Raw genomic sequence first — 19,305 nt, 5'->3', positions numbered from 1 at the left:
CAACCCCCCTGCCATGGGCAGGGACACCTCACACTAAACCATGTCACCCAAGGCCTCATTCAACCTGGTCTTGAACACTGCCAGGGATGGAGCATTCACAGCCTCCTTGGGCAACCCATTTCCAGTGCCTCACCACCCTAACAGGAAAGAATTTCCTCCTTATATCCAAGCTAAACTTCCCCTAAGTTTTAACCCATTACCCCTTGTCCTATCACTACAAAGAGGCTGTGTCCCTAACATGCCTTTTCATTCTACAAGACTAAAGCAGCCTGCTTCCCTCCAAAATGTCAAGTTCAAATTCTCTTACCACTGCTTACTCTCTCTGCAGCCTGCTCATGCTGTTGGGAGGAAAAAAAAAAAGACTTCAGGGTACCTTTATCACAAAAGGGAAACGTCGGAGAATGTGTTTCTGTGTAACTTGATGGCATTGGCTTGTTTCTCTCTGGTAAGACCAAGACTACTGAGCTGGTTGCTTTGCTCTCTTAAGTTGCCTTCTGCTTTGATGAGAGTAGGCAACTAAGGGGGGTTTTACCAGAACTATAATGTAAAATGAGTGTCTGTGACAGGAGGCCCTTTTCACAAGATGTGAAGTACCAGTCCATCCTTCTCCCCGGTTTCCCTCCTTCACAAGTCAGGCAAGTAAGAAATAAATTGAATAAAGCTAATTTGTCAGGGATCCTTACTGTCATTTCACCACCCAAGCTGGGTATGGGTTAGGTTTGTGATGACCGCAATTTTAAAAAGAGTAATGGTATAAATGATTTTCCTTCTGATCACTCTCGTGTGCGTTTAATACTTGGTGTTACTTGGTACAGTTTCAGTCTACCACACAAGATGCAGAAAGCAAAGGGGTAATACAAGAACTGCAGGGGATGATTTTTTGATAAAGAGCAATTAACACTTTTTAAGTGCTTTGCATTGTGAATACTGCAAAAACACTGCAACATGAATAAACTAAATAAATTCCTTTACACTTTCAGAGCTAGTTCTGTGTAGACAAAGCTGATTCGCTTCAAACTAAACTGATTTAGGGGAATTTCACAAATATCTTCTTCCTCCTTCTCTCTTACATGTTCCTGTATCAGTTCTTTGAGTATACTGATTGTAATAAAGCTGTTCTATGGATTTTAAGATGGAAAATTCCAAGTAAAAGGCCACTTCATTTCCAGACAGTTCATATTTTTCATTTGAAAATAGAAGTCTCCAAAATGTGCAGGTGACTTCTAGGTTAAATGGACTAACCACCATACTACACTAACCTTAAATTTCTAGCAATACATCTGAAGTGCAAGTATCTGTTGGGCTGAAGTCTCTTCTTAGGGAGGAAACTTAATTTGCAGTAAGACACATGCAGCTGCAGAACTGCTGCCTATTGAATCTCACAGCTTTGTGCTCCGTGCCATGCAGACATATGCAGCAAACCATTGACAAGAGTGAGCCTAACCCTGCTTTTGGGAAATGTGGGGAATCAAGAGGTTTTCTTCTCTTGTGCCATAAGGGATACTTGGAAATAGCTGTTAAAAATGCCAGTTCTTCATCTTCAGCTGTTTAAAAATCACACATTCTAGCATGTTAGTATGGTGATCGGGGCTTGCGAAGTTTAGTTAAAATACTGAGCCCAAAAATAGAGCCTCCAGAGTTGAAGATGCTTCAGCAGATGCAACACATTCAAGTCTTTTTCTGAACTGTTGTTACAGTACTTGGAATATTCCATTTAGTCATCCTGTATTTACTTCATGTAACACACAGGGCAACAGTCATGAACAAAGGCTCTTGAAGTGCCTGTGTGGGAGCACCAGACCCAAGGCCAGGGAGAAAGCTGCGCCTCTGACTGGCTAACTTCAGTGGAGCTCCCCAGGTTGTGCAGTACCATAAAACCTCGCCACCCTTCTAAAGAAACTGGGTCTGGCTCCTTCAGTGGTTTGGGCTTTGCAGTTGCTTTCCCATTCCTCTACTTCATTCTTCACTTGCCCTCTGAGAAAACAAGCAAAAAAATCCCATAACTGCATTTAGGAACATGGGAAAAGGAGACTGTTCATTCATGAGGTCAGTGGAGCCCTGCTGCCAGTTCTGAGTGTGAGGGACTTAAGCTCTGGCGTCATCCTGTACCACAGCATGCTAGTGCCAGCGAGCCAACAGGGCATCGCTTGTTGGAAACAGTGATGCAGTCTAGCCTGTATCCACATTATAAACTAGCCTTGGAAAACCTTACAGCCTTTAAACTGAAAGAGGGTAGATTTAGATTAGATATTAGGGAAAAAAAATGTTCACTAGCAGGGTAGTGACAGACTGGCATAGGTTGTCCAGAGAATTTGTGGCTGATCCATCCTTGGCAGCGTTCAAGGCCAGGTTGGATGGGCCTTAGAAAAGTAGGTCACCTGTCATAAACCTGCTTCCACTGATCTCCCACTCTCTGCCTGGGCATGTTACTGTAGCTCATGATCTAACTCCAGGCCTGCTTCCCTGCCACTGTGTCTTGTCTTTAGCTCTGATCCTGCCATTCCAGCAGAGGCTGTGGAAGGGTAAGAAAGACCTAAATTTCTGGAAAACTCTGTGAATTGCAGCACATAAACAAAAGGAAATGCATAGATGTACATCTGGAATGTGATTTCCACTACATCACAGATAGCTAATTGCAGTTACTTGCATTAAGAAGGCTTGTTATTTATCGCAACTGATGTTGTGATTTGCATTTCCTCCTTACAGAATTTTACACTTTCAAGGCAGGGCTGATGAAAAGGGTGAAGAACCACTGCAGTTTGTTTGAATAGCAGTATTTGTATGTTTTAACATAATGCTTGAAGTATTTTTAAGCTACCAGGTCCTGTGTTGCTGTCCAATTTTCATTCCTTCTCTGTCACATGATCTTACATTTCCTGTAGCTTTGCTGTTGTTTTTGGAAAATCTCCGACTCCTTATAAATAAATGAAATGACCTAATAAGTTAGGCTTGAAATGGCAAGCTGGCCTTTATAATTCATACATCATTGATATTTATTTCCTGGAGAAGGCCTGAACAGGAAAAAACAACTCTTAAAGACAGCAGTAACTAGAAAATGTTGCCATATATTTCATCTTTTGTAGGCTGGTCTTAGAATCATAGAATAGTTAGAATTGGAAAGGACCTTAAGATCATCTAGTTCCAACCCCCCTGCTGTGGGCAGGGACACCTAACGCTAAATCATATCACCCAAGGCCTTGTCCAACCTGGTCTTGAACACTGCCAGGGATGGAGCTTTCACAACCTCCCTGGGCAACCCGTTCCAGTGCCTCACCACCCTCACAGGAAAGAATTTCCTCCTTATATCCAACCTAAACTTCCCCTGTTTAAGTTTTAACCCGTTACCTCTTGTCCTATCACTGCAGTTCCTAATGAAGAGTCCCTCTCCAGCATCCCTATAGGCCCCCTTCAGATACTGGAAGGCTGCTATGAGGTCTCCATGCAGCCTTCTCTTCTCCAGGCTGAACAGCCCCAACTTTCTCAGCCTATCTTCATACGGGAGGTGCTCCAGTCCCCTGATCATCCTCGTGGCTCTTCTCTGGACTTGTTCCAAGAGTTCCATGTCCTTTTTATGTTGAGGACACCAGAACTGCACACAATACTCCAGGTGAGGTCTCACAAGAGCAGAGTAGAGGGGCAGGATCACCTCCTTCGACCTGCTGGTCACGCTCCTTTGGATGCAGCCCAGGATACGGTTGGCTTTCTGGGCTGCAAGTGCACACTCTTGGCTCATGTTCATTTTCTCATCAACCAACACCTCCAAGTCCTTCTCCGCAGGGCTGCTCTGAATCTCATCTTTGCCCAACCTGTAGCTGTGCTTGGGATTGCTCCAACCCAGGTGTAGGACCTTGCACTTGGCATGGTTAAACTTCATAAGGCTGGCATCAGCCCACCTCACAAGCGTGTCGAGGTCCCTCTGGATGGCATTCCTTCTCTCCAGTGTATCAACCGAACCACACAGCTTGGTGTCATTGGCAAACTTGCTGAGGGCGCACTCAATCCCACTGTCCATGTCAGCGACAAAGATGTTGAACAACACCAGTCCCAACACCGATCTCTGAGGGACACCACTTGTTACTGGTCTCCAGCTGGACATTGAGTCATTGACCACAACTGTTTGCTTGCGGCCATCCAGCCAGTTCTTTATCCACCAAGTGGTCCATCCATCAAATTGATGTCTCTCCAATTTAGAGACAAGGATGTCATGTGAGACAGTGTCAAACATTTTTGACGAGTCCAGGCAGATGACATCAACTGCTCTACCCCTGTCCATCAGTCCTATAGCCCCATCATAGAAGGCCACCAAATTGGTCAGGCAGGATTTCCCCTTAGTGAAGCCATGCTGGCTGTCACCAAGCACCTTGTTGATTTTCATGTGCCTTAGCATGCCTTCCAGGAGAATCTGCTCCAAGATTTTGCCAGGCACAGAGGTGAGACTGACTGGTCTGTAATTCCCCAGGTCATCCATTTTCCCCTTCTTGAAAATGGGGGTTATATTTCCCTTTTTCCAGTCATCAGGAACTTCACCTGACTGCCACAATTTCTCAAATATGATGGCCAGCGGCTTTGCAACTTCATTTGCCAGCTCCTTCAGGACCTGCAGATGGATCTCATCAGGACCCATGGACTTGTGCACATTCAGTTTAAGATGGTCTCGAACCAGTTCCTCTCCTACAGTGGGCCCAAGGTCTTCATTCTCACAGTCCCTGCATCTGCCTTCCAAGACTTGGGTGGTTTGGTCAGAGCATTTGCAGTGAAGACTGAGGCAAAGAAGTCATTCAGAACCTCAGCCTTCTCCAAATCCTGTGTAGCCAGTTCTCCTGAGGGCTTCCTGAGGGGGCCTAGATTCTCCCTAGTCTGTTTTTTATTTGCTATGTACTTGTAGAATCCCTTCCTGTTATCTTTAATACCTCTAGCTAAGTTTAATTCTAACTGGGCCTTAGCTTTCCTAACCTGGTCCCTAGCTTCCCAAACAACATCCCTGTACTCTTCCCATGCCACCTGTCCTTGCTTCTACTTATTATAATGCCTTTTTTTTCAATTGAATTTTCCTCAGGAGCTCCTTATCCATCCAAGGATGTCTCCTGGCCCTCCTGCTGCACTTCCTTCTGGTTGGGATGCAACACTCCTGAGCTTGTAGCAGGTGATCCTTGAATATCAACCAACAGCCTTGGGCCCCTCTGCCCTCTAGGGCTGTATCCCATGGAACCTTACTAAGCAGGTTCCTGAAGAGGCCAAAGTCTGCTCTCTTGAAGTCCAGGGCAGTGAGCTTGCTGCACGCTCTTCTCACTGTCGTGAGGATCTAAAATTCGAGCATCTCCTGATCGCTGCATCCAAGGCTGCCCTGGAGAGTCACATTTCCAACGAGCCCTTCCCTGTTGGTGAGCACGAGGTCAAGCATGGCACCTCTCCTTGTCGGCTCCTCTATTACTTGCAGAAGGAAGTTGTCTTCTACACAATCGAGGAACCTCCTGGATTTCTTGTGCCGGGCCGTACTGTCCTTCCAACAGATGTCAGGGTGGTTGAAGTCACCCATGAGAACAAGGGCCTGTGCGCGTGAGGCTTTTCCTATCTGTCTATGGAGTGCATCCGCACAGTCCTCTTGATCAGGCGGTCTGTAACAGATCCCCACAGTAATGTCTCCCATAGCTGTTTTCCCTTTAACCTTCACCCACAAACTCTCTGTTAACTGCTCACCTGTCCCCAGACAGAGTTCCATACTCTCCAGCCTATCCCTAACATAAAGGGCAACTCCCCCTCCCCGCCTGCCGGGCCTGTCTTTTCTAAAGAGCCTGTAACCTTCCATTCCAACACTCCAGTCATAGGAGCCATCCCACCATGTTTCTGTGATGCCTATTATATCATACCCCTGTATGTGCACACGTCCCTAATTCCTCTTGTTTGTTCCCCATGCTACGGGCATTTGTATAGAGGCATCTGAGCCGAGCTCCAACTGAAGCCGGCTCATTGGCTGGAGCGGCTGGGATATCTCTACATTGCTCCAAGCATTTATTATAGGTTCTGGCAACTGACTGGGTGTGTTGAGGTGGAATGATGCCCCCGTCCCCCAGCACATCTAGTTTAAAGCCTCCTCGACCAGCCTGGCAAGCCTCCTACCAAAACTGCTCTTCCCCTTCTTTTAGACCAGCTCCACCAGCCCCCACTAGACCTGGCCTACAAACTTGGGTCCCATGTTCAAGACACCCAAACCCCTGACTATGACACCACCCTTTTAACCATTTATTAACCTGGCCAATCCTCCTAGCTTTTTTTAGGTCCTCCCCTGTATCCTGGAGAATTGAAGAAAAGACAGTCTGAGCTCCAGAGCCCCTAACCACCTCTCCCAGAGCTCTGTAGTCTTTATGTTCCCCAGGCTACTACTATCTATATCCCTAGCACCCACATATATCACTAGAAGCGGGTAATAGTCTGTGGGACTTACTAGAGCAGGCAGCCTCTCTGCAACATCCCTGATCCGTGCCCCTGGTAGGCAACACGCCTCCCTTGAGATCAGGTCAGGCCCACAGACGAGTGCTTCTGTCCCTTTTGAAGTAGAGTCCCCTACTACTATGACCCGCTGCTTTTTCCTGGCAGCACCAGTAGAGATCTTCTTTACCAGGGCATCAGCCAGCTGTTTCTGGCTCGAGTGCGTTTCCTCATTAGCCTCCTGCAGGACAGCAAAGCAGTTCTGCGTGGGGACAACAGATTTAGGAGGAAGCCCCTTGCTTTTAATTGTCCTTTTCCTCCTTTTTTTTGTTGGCTTTTTTTTGTTTTTGGGTCACTATTTCCCAGCTTCCCGGGTCAACGGCCTCCTTCTTTCCTCCATGAGCTAGAGGGGAAGCTCGAGGCCCCTGCACAGTTTGGGCCAGGAGCAAGCAGCGCTGCTTCCTCTCAGCTTCCCTGACATCTCGCAGCCTATTAACAGCATCCCGCAGCTCAACCCCTGCTGCAGGAGGACCTCCACCAGGGCGCACCGAGTGCAGCCCTGCCCATTGTGCCCCCTCCCCTCACCAGACCAGTGCAGGCACTCTCTACACCCCGAGCTCTGCGCTGCAGCCTCCCCTCTCACCGGCTCTGTCTGGGTGCCTACGCTGCCACCGCCGGGGCAGCCAGAGCAGAGCTCCCGCACCGAGCCCTGCTCATACGCCGAGTGCTCACCGTCCCGCCCGCCTGCCCGCGCGAACGGCCCCAACCCGCCCTCTTCGCCCGCTCTGTTCGCCGCGCTCCCTGGGGCAGGTTTTCACCCACTCAGGGCTGGTGCCGCTGCTCCTGGCTCCGCTCCCTGTGAGTCAGCTGCTCGCTCTCGTCAGCTGAGCTGCCGGCTCCTGGGCAGGGCCTGGCGAGGACTTGAGGCTCCCTCGGTGGGAGGCTCTTGTCGCTCTGAGTTGAGGCTCCTGGACGCTGATCTCCCCCCCCCTGCTCCGGTGTTGAAGGCGTCCTCTCTCGGGCTACTCACCTCAGCAATTGTGCTTCTATGACTCCTTGAAGAGCAGTGTTGAATACTAACATCTATGTTCATGATCTAGCAATTTTGCATTAAGACACTGGTAATGATTCAAAAGGAAACAACTACTAAATAGCCTTAGATGCTACCAAACACCTTAAAAGAACTATCTTGCTTCTATCTCCTGTCTTGTCCTGTCATTAAGTGCTGTCTCCCTCAAACCACTGCATAGCCTAAACACACATTTTTTGGCATTAGAGCTATTCATCCAGTTTTGAGATATTATCAAGGAAGAAAACAAAGCAAAAAAGTAATTTCTGTCAGAAGAGAGATGCCAGCCATGTAATGTAATCTTATTTATAATGTACTAATACAAAGAAAAGGTACTGAAGGCACTGGGGACTCATAGGTGGTAACAGTAAATGACTACCTGCTCGGTCCTGCAGGACCCCAATGGGCAGAAGGTAGGGCACACCCATGGTGATGCCTTACTTATTTTAGTGAAAACTCCCATGCCTTGGGAATTACAGAACCTGCCCTGCCCATTTGCCTCTCAAGCCAGTTCCTGCAGGCAAACATTGTTTATGGCATAGATAATTCTGCACCATCCTGCCTGGAGACCCTACACGTCTTACTGGGAGAGGTGATGCACACAGCCTGCTGGTACTTGTTCAGCACACAGCATGGCCTGACTGCTTTTATCTGGCCCGTACTGTCCCATCTGTGCAGTTAACAGTGGCCCTTGGTGGAGTTAAAAATAGCACCTACCTCACAAGTCACACATCCTTCCATTCACTGTGTGGTTCTGAAATGAAGACAGTGCCTGAACAGCCTGCTCTGTCACCTCAGCGTGTATACAGCTATGGTTAAGAAAGCAAATTGCCATCTTTTTGGTCAGTAGATTGTATCTGACTGGATTTAAGTAAGTGAAGTATAACTGAACTTGCCTATAGAGGACCATAATAGTTCTGTGGATAAAACATGAATAATATAAAAGAGAACTTAACACACCTTTTGTTTGCATAGAGTGGGCTCAATCTGCTCTTTTGCAGGCACCAAAAGCTGTAGCTTCTTTTAAAAACTCATCTAGGCAAGGTAATGGAAGAATATTAGTAGAGACTAAGGGATGCTACTGCTTTATCTGACTGACAGCAGAGAAAGCTTTGGTTTAAAAAACCCTCCCCATACCCTAATCTCGTGTGGCAACAGGAGGGTATAATCTTGTAAATTTCTTAATAAGCTCCCTTACGAAGCTGGGAGCAGCTTCAGGCTTGAGGGGACCTTGCTCCGCTGCCCTTGGCCCGGCCCTGCTTGCCCGCCTCACGCAGCCCTCGCTCCCACCGGCCACCGGGGGGCGCGAGAGCGCCTTTGGCCCCGCGGGACACCGCCTTCTCTACCACCTCCTCCTCCTCCTCTGCTGCCGCCGCTCTTTTGCTTTCTCTTTCCCGCAACTGGCAGCCGGCGGCGGCGCGGCCATGGACAATGGCAACGTCTACAACGAGACCACCGAGCCGCAGGCCAAGCCCTCCCGTTGCTTCGGATGTACCCTGCAGCACCTGTGGGGATGGCGGCTGCCGGCCAAAGCGCTGCAAGCGGTGAGTCGCCCCGCTCCACTCCGCTGCCCTGCTCTCCTCAGCCCGGAGGGAGCGAGGCCAGCGTGGCGGTTGCGGACGGGCTGCCCGCGCGCTTCCACAGGCGGTGGCTGGGGTCGTGCCGGGACCTTGCGCGCAGCGAGCACCCACTGTCAGAATGGCTGCCGGGAAGGCGGGGAGAGGCCGAGAGCCTCAAAGGGGTGCGCGGGGCTGGGCGGCGGCGGGGTGCGGTTGGGGTGAGCAGAGGGCGCGGTTCCGCTCTGCCGGCTGGGCTCGCTCCCGCCGTATCATCGCTCCCACCCGCCTGCTCTGCAGGTCTCCCTGCTTGCCCACAGGGTAGCGCTGGGACAGGAACGAGTGAGTTGCGGAGACCTCCGGCTTCAGTGCAATCTCCCGCCGCTTACAAGTGAAACTCTGCCCTGGCAAAGTGCAGGCCGGTAAAGGTGGACGTAACTTCAGGTTGTTAGTTGGTTATGTGTGTCCGTCAGGAAAGGGCTCGCTCCACCAGGAAACCTGACTTCAGGCGTTGCAGAAGCAAAGCCTGCCGTTGTTGTTGGTCAGTAAAGCTGAACAGACTTGTAACTTAGATGGAAAGCAGATGTGGTCTCTTACAGTGCCGTCATCTCTACAGGTTCAGATTAGGTTATGGTGGTGAAGTAATGGGCTTGTTCCTGTTTCATGTTCTAGCTACCAGAGCAGGTGCTGACATCTGATGGTCGGTTGACTAAGGTTCATGACATTTGATGGTTATTTGCACAAGCTGCGGTGCAGCTGCCTGCTGTCATAATGGTTTAAATGAGAGAGAAACCTCTCAGGAAACTTTGTATTTTCTTCTTGGGGCCATGTTGGATTCAAAACAGGAGACAGAAGCGTTTGATTGAATCTCAGGGTAGGACAGTAAAGCTAGGAAGAGCTTGCTGAGTCGTCAGATCCTAACCTCCCTTTCTTGCTGCTCCAGCACCCCATTTATAAGCTTTTCATGCTGTGCTAGCCCTGCTAAAATCAGAGCACCCATTTCTGCCATGATTCGTGGTAGAAAATTGCTCTAGAAACGTGCAATGTTGATGGTGGCCTATTGCATGAGACTTTGCAGTGCCTCACTTCATGTTGGATGGTCCTGTGCCCACTAGGAAATAGAAGACTTGCATCCTGCTTGCGTTTTGCTCAGGAATGTTATTCCTGAATGGATTCAGCAGCTGGGCGCATGATTCAGACTGCTGTCTGTTCGGTGCTCAGCGGTGGGCCAGTGTGACTGCTGATAGGAACACAAGTAGCATCATTCTTGAGTACTGGGGGGGAGGCAGTGAAACCTACAGCAGGAAAGAAAGTGCAGTTGACCCTAAGTTATCTGTTAGGATACATTTTTTAAGCAGCAAAGTGGCTTTTTAGTCAGATGTCTCATGTTTAGGGGAATCGTAGGTGATTTCCAACCCTTTCTCATTACTGCAGCATTGCAGAAAAGGGGATGTTTGGTTTTTAAACTTTGTCTCACACACAGTCAGAGGCCTCAACCAGAAACGTAGTATTCTTAAATCCTTGTAAAAGTAACAGTAACACTGCCAAGAAAATGTTGTCTGAGATAATAAAAAGAAATCACATTTGAGAATGATTTAAATATGTAAATAAAATAGGACATAAACTTTACATCAGGTACTGGAGATCCATAAGGTAAGATCTGCAGCTAGATAGATCTGTTGCTCTCAGAGCATTTATGTAAGTAGGCTTACCAACTAAAACTATCACTTACACAAATGTACTGGTGTACTAAAGTCTTAAACTGTTTACCTGAACAGAGGCATTACCTAAAAAGCTTTCTGGGTAGGAAAAAAAGGAAAAATATGGTTATCCTAAATAGGATGAATAGGTGCTTGATAATGCTTCTAAAGAATTAGGAATAGCACTTTATGGCCTATACCTATGCTTCAATGAGAGGAAAATGAAAATGGAGTTATAGTCATTCACCTCTTAATTTCCAACATTTTCCCCCTCCTTTTTTGTATCCCTCTATCAAAATGCACAGATCTTGGAGTTCTTGGTCAAAACACTTTAAACATCCTCAGAAATTCCTAAAGGTGGAAGCCTCCGTATCTGCAGTCAGAAAAATGTTACTGTTTTGGGAAAGTGATAATTTTTGGAAATGCCAGCAACGATGCTGGTCATTAACGTCTATTAGCCTTGTGTCACAAGAATAGTGGCAGTTATTGTGATTATGCACTCATAATCACTCATGTGGACTGTGGAACAGGGCATTGCACTCAGAAAATCAGTGGTCCTCGTTATAGATGTGACCAAACCCATGTTTTCTATATTGTTTTCTTCTTCTTTTTTTTTTTTAAATAGGTGAAATGTTTTTGTTAATCCATGTCTGGTTCAGATTGTGCATAAAGGTAAATGGCACAGCACATATTGTGCCAAGATTGAGGTAGAAACAAACTCTTACCTAAAGCAGAAATCCTTGTCATCAACTATTGTTTGACTTCACCTAAAATGCCCTAACTGGAAAGGAAAATTGTAATTCAGTCTTAAACATCTCTTTTTCTAAGTTATTCTCTTCCTATAGTAGGAAGTCCTGATTGTGGAGACTTACAGGATTAGTATGTGCACCCATCTGAATGAGACGATTCTGTACTGGGAATAGCACTGCTGAGCATTTTCACAGGCCTGCTGGAAAGTTCATTGATATGCTTTATTTCCATAGCACTCATTTATAGTCTTTCACTTGCTAAATCTACTTTAGAAACTTGACACTTGTGTAGAAACTTCCAACATTAATGTCAGTATTAATGAATAACTTCTTGCTGGTAGGGGGCAGATAAAGATGGTTGATTTCTGGTATACATATTGACAGGTAGGACTAAAAACTGTGTCTCCACCCTGCAGCCTGGGCAGGCTCTGAACTGTGCCCTGACCCATGTGCTGGGTAAGCTCTGCCTGCCCACCAATGCTGGTAGTGCAGGGCTCTGGGCAAGAGGGAAGGAAGGTGGCAGCTGTCAGGTCTTGTCTTCAGGTCTTGCCCTGGGCTTCAGGGTGAAAGAAACTCTGCCCAGGTTTTGCTCTCAAGAAAATGAGGAGTCGCTGACCTGCCCCTTTTCACTCTTTATTGGCAGAAGCAGTAGTGATATTTGGGCATTGCCTGTTAGGGCTTCTCTATGGGATTGGTGTGGAGAAGGCAGATAAAAAAAAAAAACAACAGAAGGAGCTTTGGCTGCTTCATGTAAGCCTGTAGAGGCCTGCACTCATCCCAGGACTAATGCTGATGGACAGAGTTGGATCACTGGCAGAACAGTTCTTGGGAAACTGAATAAAATGTGGAAACTTCTGGCTTGGTTAAAGCAGCAGTATATCTAATAGCAGGATGTAACTAAAATGCAGATGAGTACTAGAGACATAATCTTCTGGCTAATACTAGTAAAAACTTCTTGCTATATTATAGAGCTGTAAGCATATAAATTGAAGTTAGGAACTATTCTTTTAGTGGTATTTGAAACTATTCTTTTGTTGTAGTAGAAAAACAGTAATCCCTTTTGTTTCTCATACTGGTATCAAGAAGCAAGTTAAGAAATGCAAGCAGAGCTCTCTGGCAGCTTATAAATGTACTGCTGATACACTACTTTAATCAAATTTCTTGAAGCCAAAGCTTTTTAAGTATGTACTCTCTTTTGTTATTCAGCTTATCAATACAAAATGAATATTGACTTGGACAAGTCCCACATAGGACTCCACTTGCTAAATCTCATGTATTTTATACTGAACCCTTTATAGCTTTTCTCTGAGTGAGTCTTTTTTTCTACTTTGTACACTCAGTGGAGAAGGTTTTTTTTTCAGTTATTTAGTTCATATTATGGTTATCTGGGCTTATAAATTCTTTTAAGGGGAGGTTTATTTCCTTTCTGTACTGTTGCATCCTAGGTGAAGGGAATGGCATTCAGTTTTCAGTGTTAATAAAAAGAGCTAGAACTATACCTGAAAGCGTATCTCTCACTTCAGCTGACCTTGTGGAAAATGTGAAAGGGAAAGTCATTGGACACAGCTGAAAGCAAATCTTTTGAAATAAAAATAACACTTAAAGATTGAAAATTCAGAGTTCAACATATTCCTCACCCACTGTAGTCACTGGCTTAGGTGTGAGAGCTGCTGAAGAGTTTGCTTTGCCAGCTGCTGTGGGACAGAAGGGAAGTATGTGGAGGCCTGATAGTAATATTGCAGTTTCCCAGCTCAGGTTCTTCCCCTTTCTGAGATCCTGTTTACTTTATGATCAGCATTTTGAAAACATGATGCTTTGAAGTGTTTTGCATGGTCTGGCTTAGCTGGGGAAGTTTACAATTCCCACATGCTAAACTGTTGTTATTTTTGTTGTCAGAAAACTGAAACCCAAGGCTGGTGGTTATTTTCAAGAACAATTCTGAATTTTAGAATTTGATTATTTAAGAAAACCCATCAGCTTCATCATTGCCTATATACTCCTACTAAAAATATGTTCTTATACTCTTATTAAAATATACTTTTATTAAAAGTATGATCATCATCCTTGTATCAGTCTCAATTTTATGACAGAGTCTGATTCCTACTACTACTACTTGTTTTAATTTTGTGAACTCCTTACTATAATGCTGTGACAACTCTATGGGATCAAGGAAAAGCAAGAAGTGGCCAAAATCAGAGAACGTTTAAATAAAGCAGTATTCCTGTATGCTAAAATAGTAGAAAATTCAGCAGCAGATGAATGGTGACTGTATAGGAATGAACTTGCATTATTTCCTCAAAACACACAGTAGCACGAAGGTGAACATAAGCTTCTGCATAGCTTAAACACTGTCCAGCATAGTTTAAACATAAAGTTTTGGTTCCTGCAAGTACAGCTGAGCTGCTGTTGTTACTGAGTTATTAGGTACATATGCTTTCTTTGAAGTGTTAGCAAGGGTGGTAACTTCAGCTGTAAACTCGGGGGAGGGAGCTGACTGGGTCAGTACTGTCCAGTTTCCCCCTCAGCCCTGGACCCAAATGCATTTAAAATTAAATGCAGTTGTAAGTAGTGAGCAGTAGCATTTGAGCCTGTTCAGAGCAGGATGTGTGCCTTCACACTGCCTTCCTCATCTGCCTCCAACTGACAGTTGCACAAACCCACAAATCGTGAATCTTGACAGTCTAATCAAAAAGCCTGTATTAGGTGATGTGTGCTCAGCTCCTCTGAATGTAGTTTACTGACCAACTTTAAGAGCAAGTATAAACCATGCAGACAGGCTGAGAAAGTTGGGGCTGTTCAGCCTGGAGAAGAGAAGCTGCATGGAGACCTCATAGCAGCCTTCCAGTATCTGAAGGGGGCCTGTAAGGATGCCGGAGAGGGACTCTTCATCAGGGACTGTAGCAATAGGACAAGGGTTAATTGGTTTAAACTTAAACAGGAGAAGTTCTTTACTGTAAGGGTGGTGAGGCACAGGCACAGGTTGCCAAGGAAGTGGTAAATACTCCATCCCTGGCAGTGTTCAAGGCGAGATTGCACAGAGCCCTGGGCAACCTGGTGTGGTGTGAGGTGTCCCTGCCAATGGCAGGGGGCTTGGAACTGTGTGATCTTGAAGTCCTTTCCAACCCAAACCATGCTATGATCCTATGAAATAATTATTTCCTGCCTGTAAGAAAATAGTGCAGAATTTTACTGGGTTCTTTTGTACATGGAGGATTTTCCTTACAGCTGCCTTTATTGATATTCATATCATATTAATGTTTGTGTAAGATATTGGAAACTTGATCCAAGTCAAGCATGTTATTCATTTGCAGATTCTCTCTCTTCTGGCTGTTATTTGTGAAGAAATGGTGGAGAATTGTGTCAACTGTGGTGGACTTTACTTCTTTGAGTTCATAAGCTGCGCTGCCTTTCTTTTGAGCCTTCTGATCCTGTGTGTGTATTGCACTAATGCATATGAAGTATTTGGGAAAGATAAAGTAGGAAATGTGGTAAGGATTTAATTTATTTTTTTTTAACAAATCTTATAAGTGCTGAAAGACTACTCTGGAGTAAAAAGGCTATGCAGAATGGATCTCCTTTTATTCTCTATTTAAAGGATAGATTAAAGTAGATTATTTTTAAAGATTGAATCAACTTTGAGAGTCCCTTTTATATTGACTTTTCCAAATTGTCGTGGTGGTTAACTGCAGGATTTTAGGACCCGTGTGGAAGTTTCTCACACAGACTAATACTACTGCATAGTAGTCACATCTATGCACGTATATGGAGCACAGTTTACTGCCAGCATGATACTTGTAACTTGCCTGTTTATCTATTTTCATAATTGGTGTAGCCTAGCTCCTTTTTAGAATAGTCATACTCATTACAGTTTATGCTCTTTTGTATTTCAGAAGACCCAACAGTGGCACAAAGGTGCATTGTAATGTCAGTGAGAATATTGTACTGTTCTACGAGTGTCCCTTCCTATTTGTCTTCAGAGCAAACAGTAGGCTTTTTTATGTGAAGATACAGATAAGGGAGTGTAGTAAGAGATTTGAATGAGCACATTTACAGGTTTCTGATTTCCCAGATGTTTTACATAGGGAAATAATGGTTGACCTGAGCTTGAGTTTGATTGTGAAAAAAGTTAGATCAAATGAATGGAGTTCTTGCAGAAGACAAAACCAGGGGCGTATCTAATGCAGGCTCTTTTAATTAGTTGTTAATATTGAATGGTTTTTGGGATGTAGTTGTAAGATGTATTTTTCTGAAGCTTGAGAGTTTCAAAGCATAAATTCACTGGTGGGATTAACTCAGCTGCTGTTATGATGCTTGTTCTTTTTTTCAGGTAGAATATCAACAATTCTGTAACACTCATCTTTTTATATTTGCAGAACATTTGGCTTGTGTCAGCCATAGGTGTCTGTTTTCTGATAGCAGCAACAGCACTTAGTGTGACCAGCTCTGATTCTGCTGCTGGAAAAGCTGCATGTGTAAGTCTTCAAATTGCATGATTTACCTTGTATTTATCTTGTATGTGAATTTCTCTGCCCTCTAAACTTTACTCAATTTTCAGGGAAGAAACTGGGCAGGGAACAGAACTCAGCAAAGTATGATTTTTCAGGAGGAATTAGCTATTTCAGACCTTCCAGAAACTTACCATAGGAAATCCAAACAGCAGGCATTTCTCAGGATTTCTGGAAAGCTCTGCATCCACTTGCAGGTCCTCAGCATTTGCAGCTTGCTTCTGGCTTCCTCAGATCTCACTGCCTTGGCTCCATCAGTATTTTGATGTTGGCATCTCTCACAGCTTACTCAGTTCTCACATCCCATTTCTGAAATGCCTACTTTTCCCTCAATTGTTCTTCATAATTCCACCCCTCACAAAGTCAGCAAGAAACCATGTCTTTTGCCAGGTGTTATAAAGTGTATGTGGAGAATGCTGACATGCAAAGGCTGCAGTAAGAGCAGCAGTTTCCTCAGTGCCAGAAATGGAAGAACAACAGGGCATGCATCTCCGAGGGAACACTGAAGAAGCTCAGGGCAAGGCACTGAAGAGGCTTTGGGATGCTGTGGATGTCAGTTCCTCACTCATTTGGCACTTCTGTTGCATAACCTTGGAATTGAGAATGTGTGAGATTAAAAGATCAAATTTTGAGTATTCTTCTTGAATGAGAAAAAATGAGTTAGAAAAGAAAGCATAATACAGAATAATTCTGTGTACAGGCAGAAGGAGCTATTAGAGATACTCATTTTTGTGCAGTCATCTTCTGTGATGTTGATACATTCGCCCCTAATGGTTTGAGTATAAAGTCTTTTAGGATTGTGTTCTGGTTTTGTGGTTACTTTTTTTCTGGAGCTGGGAAAACAAAGACTATTGTGATTTAAGACTTACTGGTGTCAAATTGCTTTTGGGCAAACCAGGCATGTAAAATTAGAATAATGTATATGTTTCTTTCCTTGTTTGAAAGAAGCTGGTAAAACCAGCCTTCTCCTTACCCCTATCTTGCCATGTCTAATAATGAAATATCATTAACAGAATGTCATTCTATCCGCCCCTTGCTAACCCAGTAAGGATTTGCTTAGGCTCTGCAGATCTGATGGCCCCTCACTTTCCATGTGGTACTCTTCTTTACATAATCCCTTTAATCAGCAGCAATCTCTTGGCGATAACTCTACCACCAGTGCCATGCTGCTTTAATAACTAATTTTTTGCAATAAAATTAATATACTTTTACTATTAAGGGCTGTTTAGAACATATTGTAAGTTTCACACTTGATTAAGAAAATGAGAACTTAAAAAGCTTTTGCATTAAGTGTGCTAGAATTATGATTTCTAATCTGAAACTCCTGATTTAAGGAGGACTGTAATCTTCTTATATAAGCATTATGAACGTACGGAAGTAGTCCAGCAAATCTCTCCGAACAATGTTAGAATACTGTTAATGTTTACATATTTTAGAATAATCTATTCCCTTTGCTTTCACAGGTATTTGGATTTCTTGCAAGTACTGTATTTTTAGCTGAAAGTATTACAGACTACTTTCACTGTCGGAAACAACACGTCGATGGACACTCTGCAGATCCTGCCCACACTCCGGGTGCCACAGAAAATCAGCCATTAAATCAGCAAAGCTAACTTTCTGGAATTCATTCTTTTCTGGTTTTGTTTGTTGTTGTTTTTTTTTTTTGGACTGGGGCAAACTAAAATGAACTTTCAGTGTGCTGTAGGTAACAACTTCTCTGTCTTCATTCCAGTCTATTTTGTATGCATTGGTCATCACAAATCTTGATAGATCTTTAGGTCAAGTAATGGCATCCTGAGCATCATGTTCTAAGGTAACTGGTCCTGCTGCCTGTGCAGGTGACATAGACTAAAACCACTCATGTCTAAATAGAGTAGCTTAAGGACGATTTGCTAATCTGGTTTTGACAGAGGAGACTAATGTGTGTTAATGTGTGATGCGTAAATTCTGAGTTATATCCTAAAGATATTTTTCTCTATAAATGGACCAGATATTTCTGTTGAGAGTTATAAATTAGTATGGCAGAATTAATTTTTATACTTACTGGTCAAACTGTGAAAGAAAACAGATACCTGACTGGAGCCTTATAGCAATGCTTGTCCTTAAATGAGGGCTTTTGTTTATACTATTCCTACATCTTAGTTAAGTCTGTGGAGATCAGTTCAATGGAACAGCAACTATAGGGTTTTTATGGGGAGGGAAATGTAATGGTGTATTAAGGAGGCAATTTTGCACCCTATTATTGTCAAAGTTTGCACTTGTGTGCCAGAATCTTCTTTCAGATTCTTTCAAAAGCTATATAAGTTGCAGGAAGAAGCTTGAAAAGTCAGCTGTGAGAGGAAAAGGTGAAGAATAAGTATTTTCACAAACTAACCCCAAAGCAACGATCTGAACATCAGTGGGAATATTGTTGTACATTGATAGTGGTGACTATTACTTCCCAGGTTAATACCATATGCACCTTTTTCATGCATAGATAATGGTAAGTTCTGCCAGGATGGCTATGGACCCCATCATTTTCTTAGGTTATAAATATGGCACTAGCTTGAGACTTTTTGCTACTGATAAGCTCAGGTGGTAAACAAGGAAATAAGCATTGTACCTTTGATTTGTCTTAAAAGTGACTGCAAGAAAACACTACTGATACAACGTGTCAGGCAAGTGACGGACGTGTTGGGCCACATGTTGATGGCTGCAAAGGAAATGCAGTGATGAAAAGGTATTTCTCACATGTAAGATAGAAGCAAGACTGCTAGACTTCACTTAAGAGGAAAGCTCTTCAAAAGTTGAGCAAGTTTCTGTAAGCCAGGAGATGTTCTAAAATACCAAAGTAACTGAGAAAAGGGCAATTATGCAAAAACAATTCTTGTTTGAGTGCTTGTAACATTTGCCATGTCTTCCAGGCAGTAACTCCATTTCATCAATACCCTAGTCTGACAAATTTATTCTCCTGTAACCTACTGTGGCAGGATTGAGACTAAGCCCTCCAGAAATTGTCTGAGCAAGCTGTATTTGGAAAAGGTTGAGGAAGCTGTTGTAAGACAAAGGACTGCAGAAGAAGGTCAGAGTTTTTTTCCAGTGCTGCCACTTTCTGATGCACGTGAATTTGTGATGTTCTCTCTCTATGGTCTGAGACTTAAACCTAACACTGCACTTTGCTTGGAGGATGTAAAATTTTAGCAAGTGGTGTGAAGCATCAAGTTTTAGCTGTAGTTTGGTTTCAGAGCCGTGCATAAAAGACAGACTTTACTTCATAGAATTTCTTGCTTTGTGAAGAAAAATTCTTTTGGCAGGCCTTTT

At 44.2% G+C, this 19,305-nt stretch overlaps 1 protein-coding gene across 1 annotated transcript; it reads left to right on the top strand.

Annotated features, from left to right (window-relative positions):
- Positions 1-8,852: 8,852 nt before the first annotated feature.
- Positions 8,853-17,619, top strand: CMTM6 (CKLF like MARVEL transmembrane domain containing 6). Its single transcript, XM_061465010.1, has 4 exons — positions 8,853-9,039; positions 14,812-14,988; positions 15,874-15,972; positions 17,469-17,619. Exons 1-4 carry the CDS (start codon positions 8,920-8,922, stop codon positions 17,616-17,618), a joined length of 546 nt encoding a protein of 181 aa, XP_061320994.1. The 5' UTR covers positions 8,853-8,919; the 3' UTR covers position 17,619.
- The last annotated feature ends 1,686 nt before the right edge of the window (positions 17,620-19,305 follow it).

Source organism: Pezoporus flaviventris, unplaced genomic scaffold (genome assembly GCF_033815535.1).
Source record: "Pezoporus flaviventris isolate CSIRO_AGI_PZ_B2104156 unplaced genomic scaffold, CSIRO_AGI_Pfla_v1 ptg000037l, whole genome shotgun sequence".
NCBI classification, from domain to species: domain Eukaryota; kingdom Metazoa; phylum Chordata; class Aves; order Psittaciformes; family Psittacidae; genus Pezoporus; species Pezoporus flaviventris.
This window is presented reverse-complemented; position numbering and strand designations above follow the sequence as displayed.

Excerpts from the sequence above, each read along its gene's own strand:
- CMTM6 (XM_061465010.1), top strand. The coding sequence starts at position 8,920 with ATGGACAATGGCAACGTCTACAACGAGACCACCGAGCCGCAGGCCAAG. Across the intron at positions 14,989-15,873 it reads AAGATAAAGTAGGAAATGTG|AACATTTGGCTTGTGTCAGC; the intron begins GTAAGGATTTAA and ends TTATATTTGCAG. Across the intron at positions 15,973-17,468 it reads CTGCTGGAAAAGCTGCATGT|GTATTTGGATTTCTTGCAAG; the intron begins GTAAGTCTTCAA and ends TTGCTTTCACAG.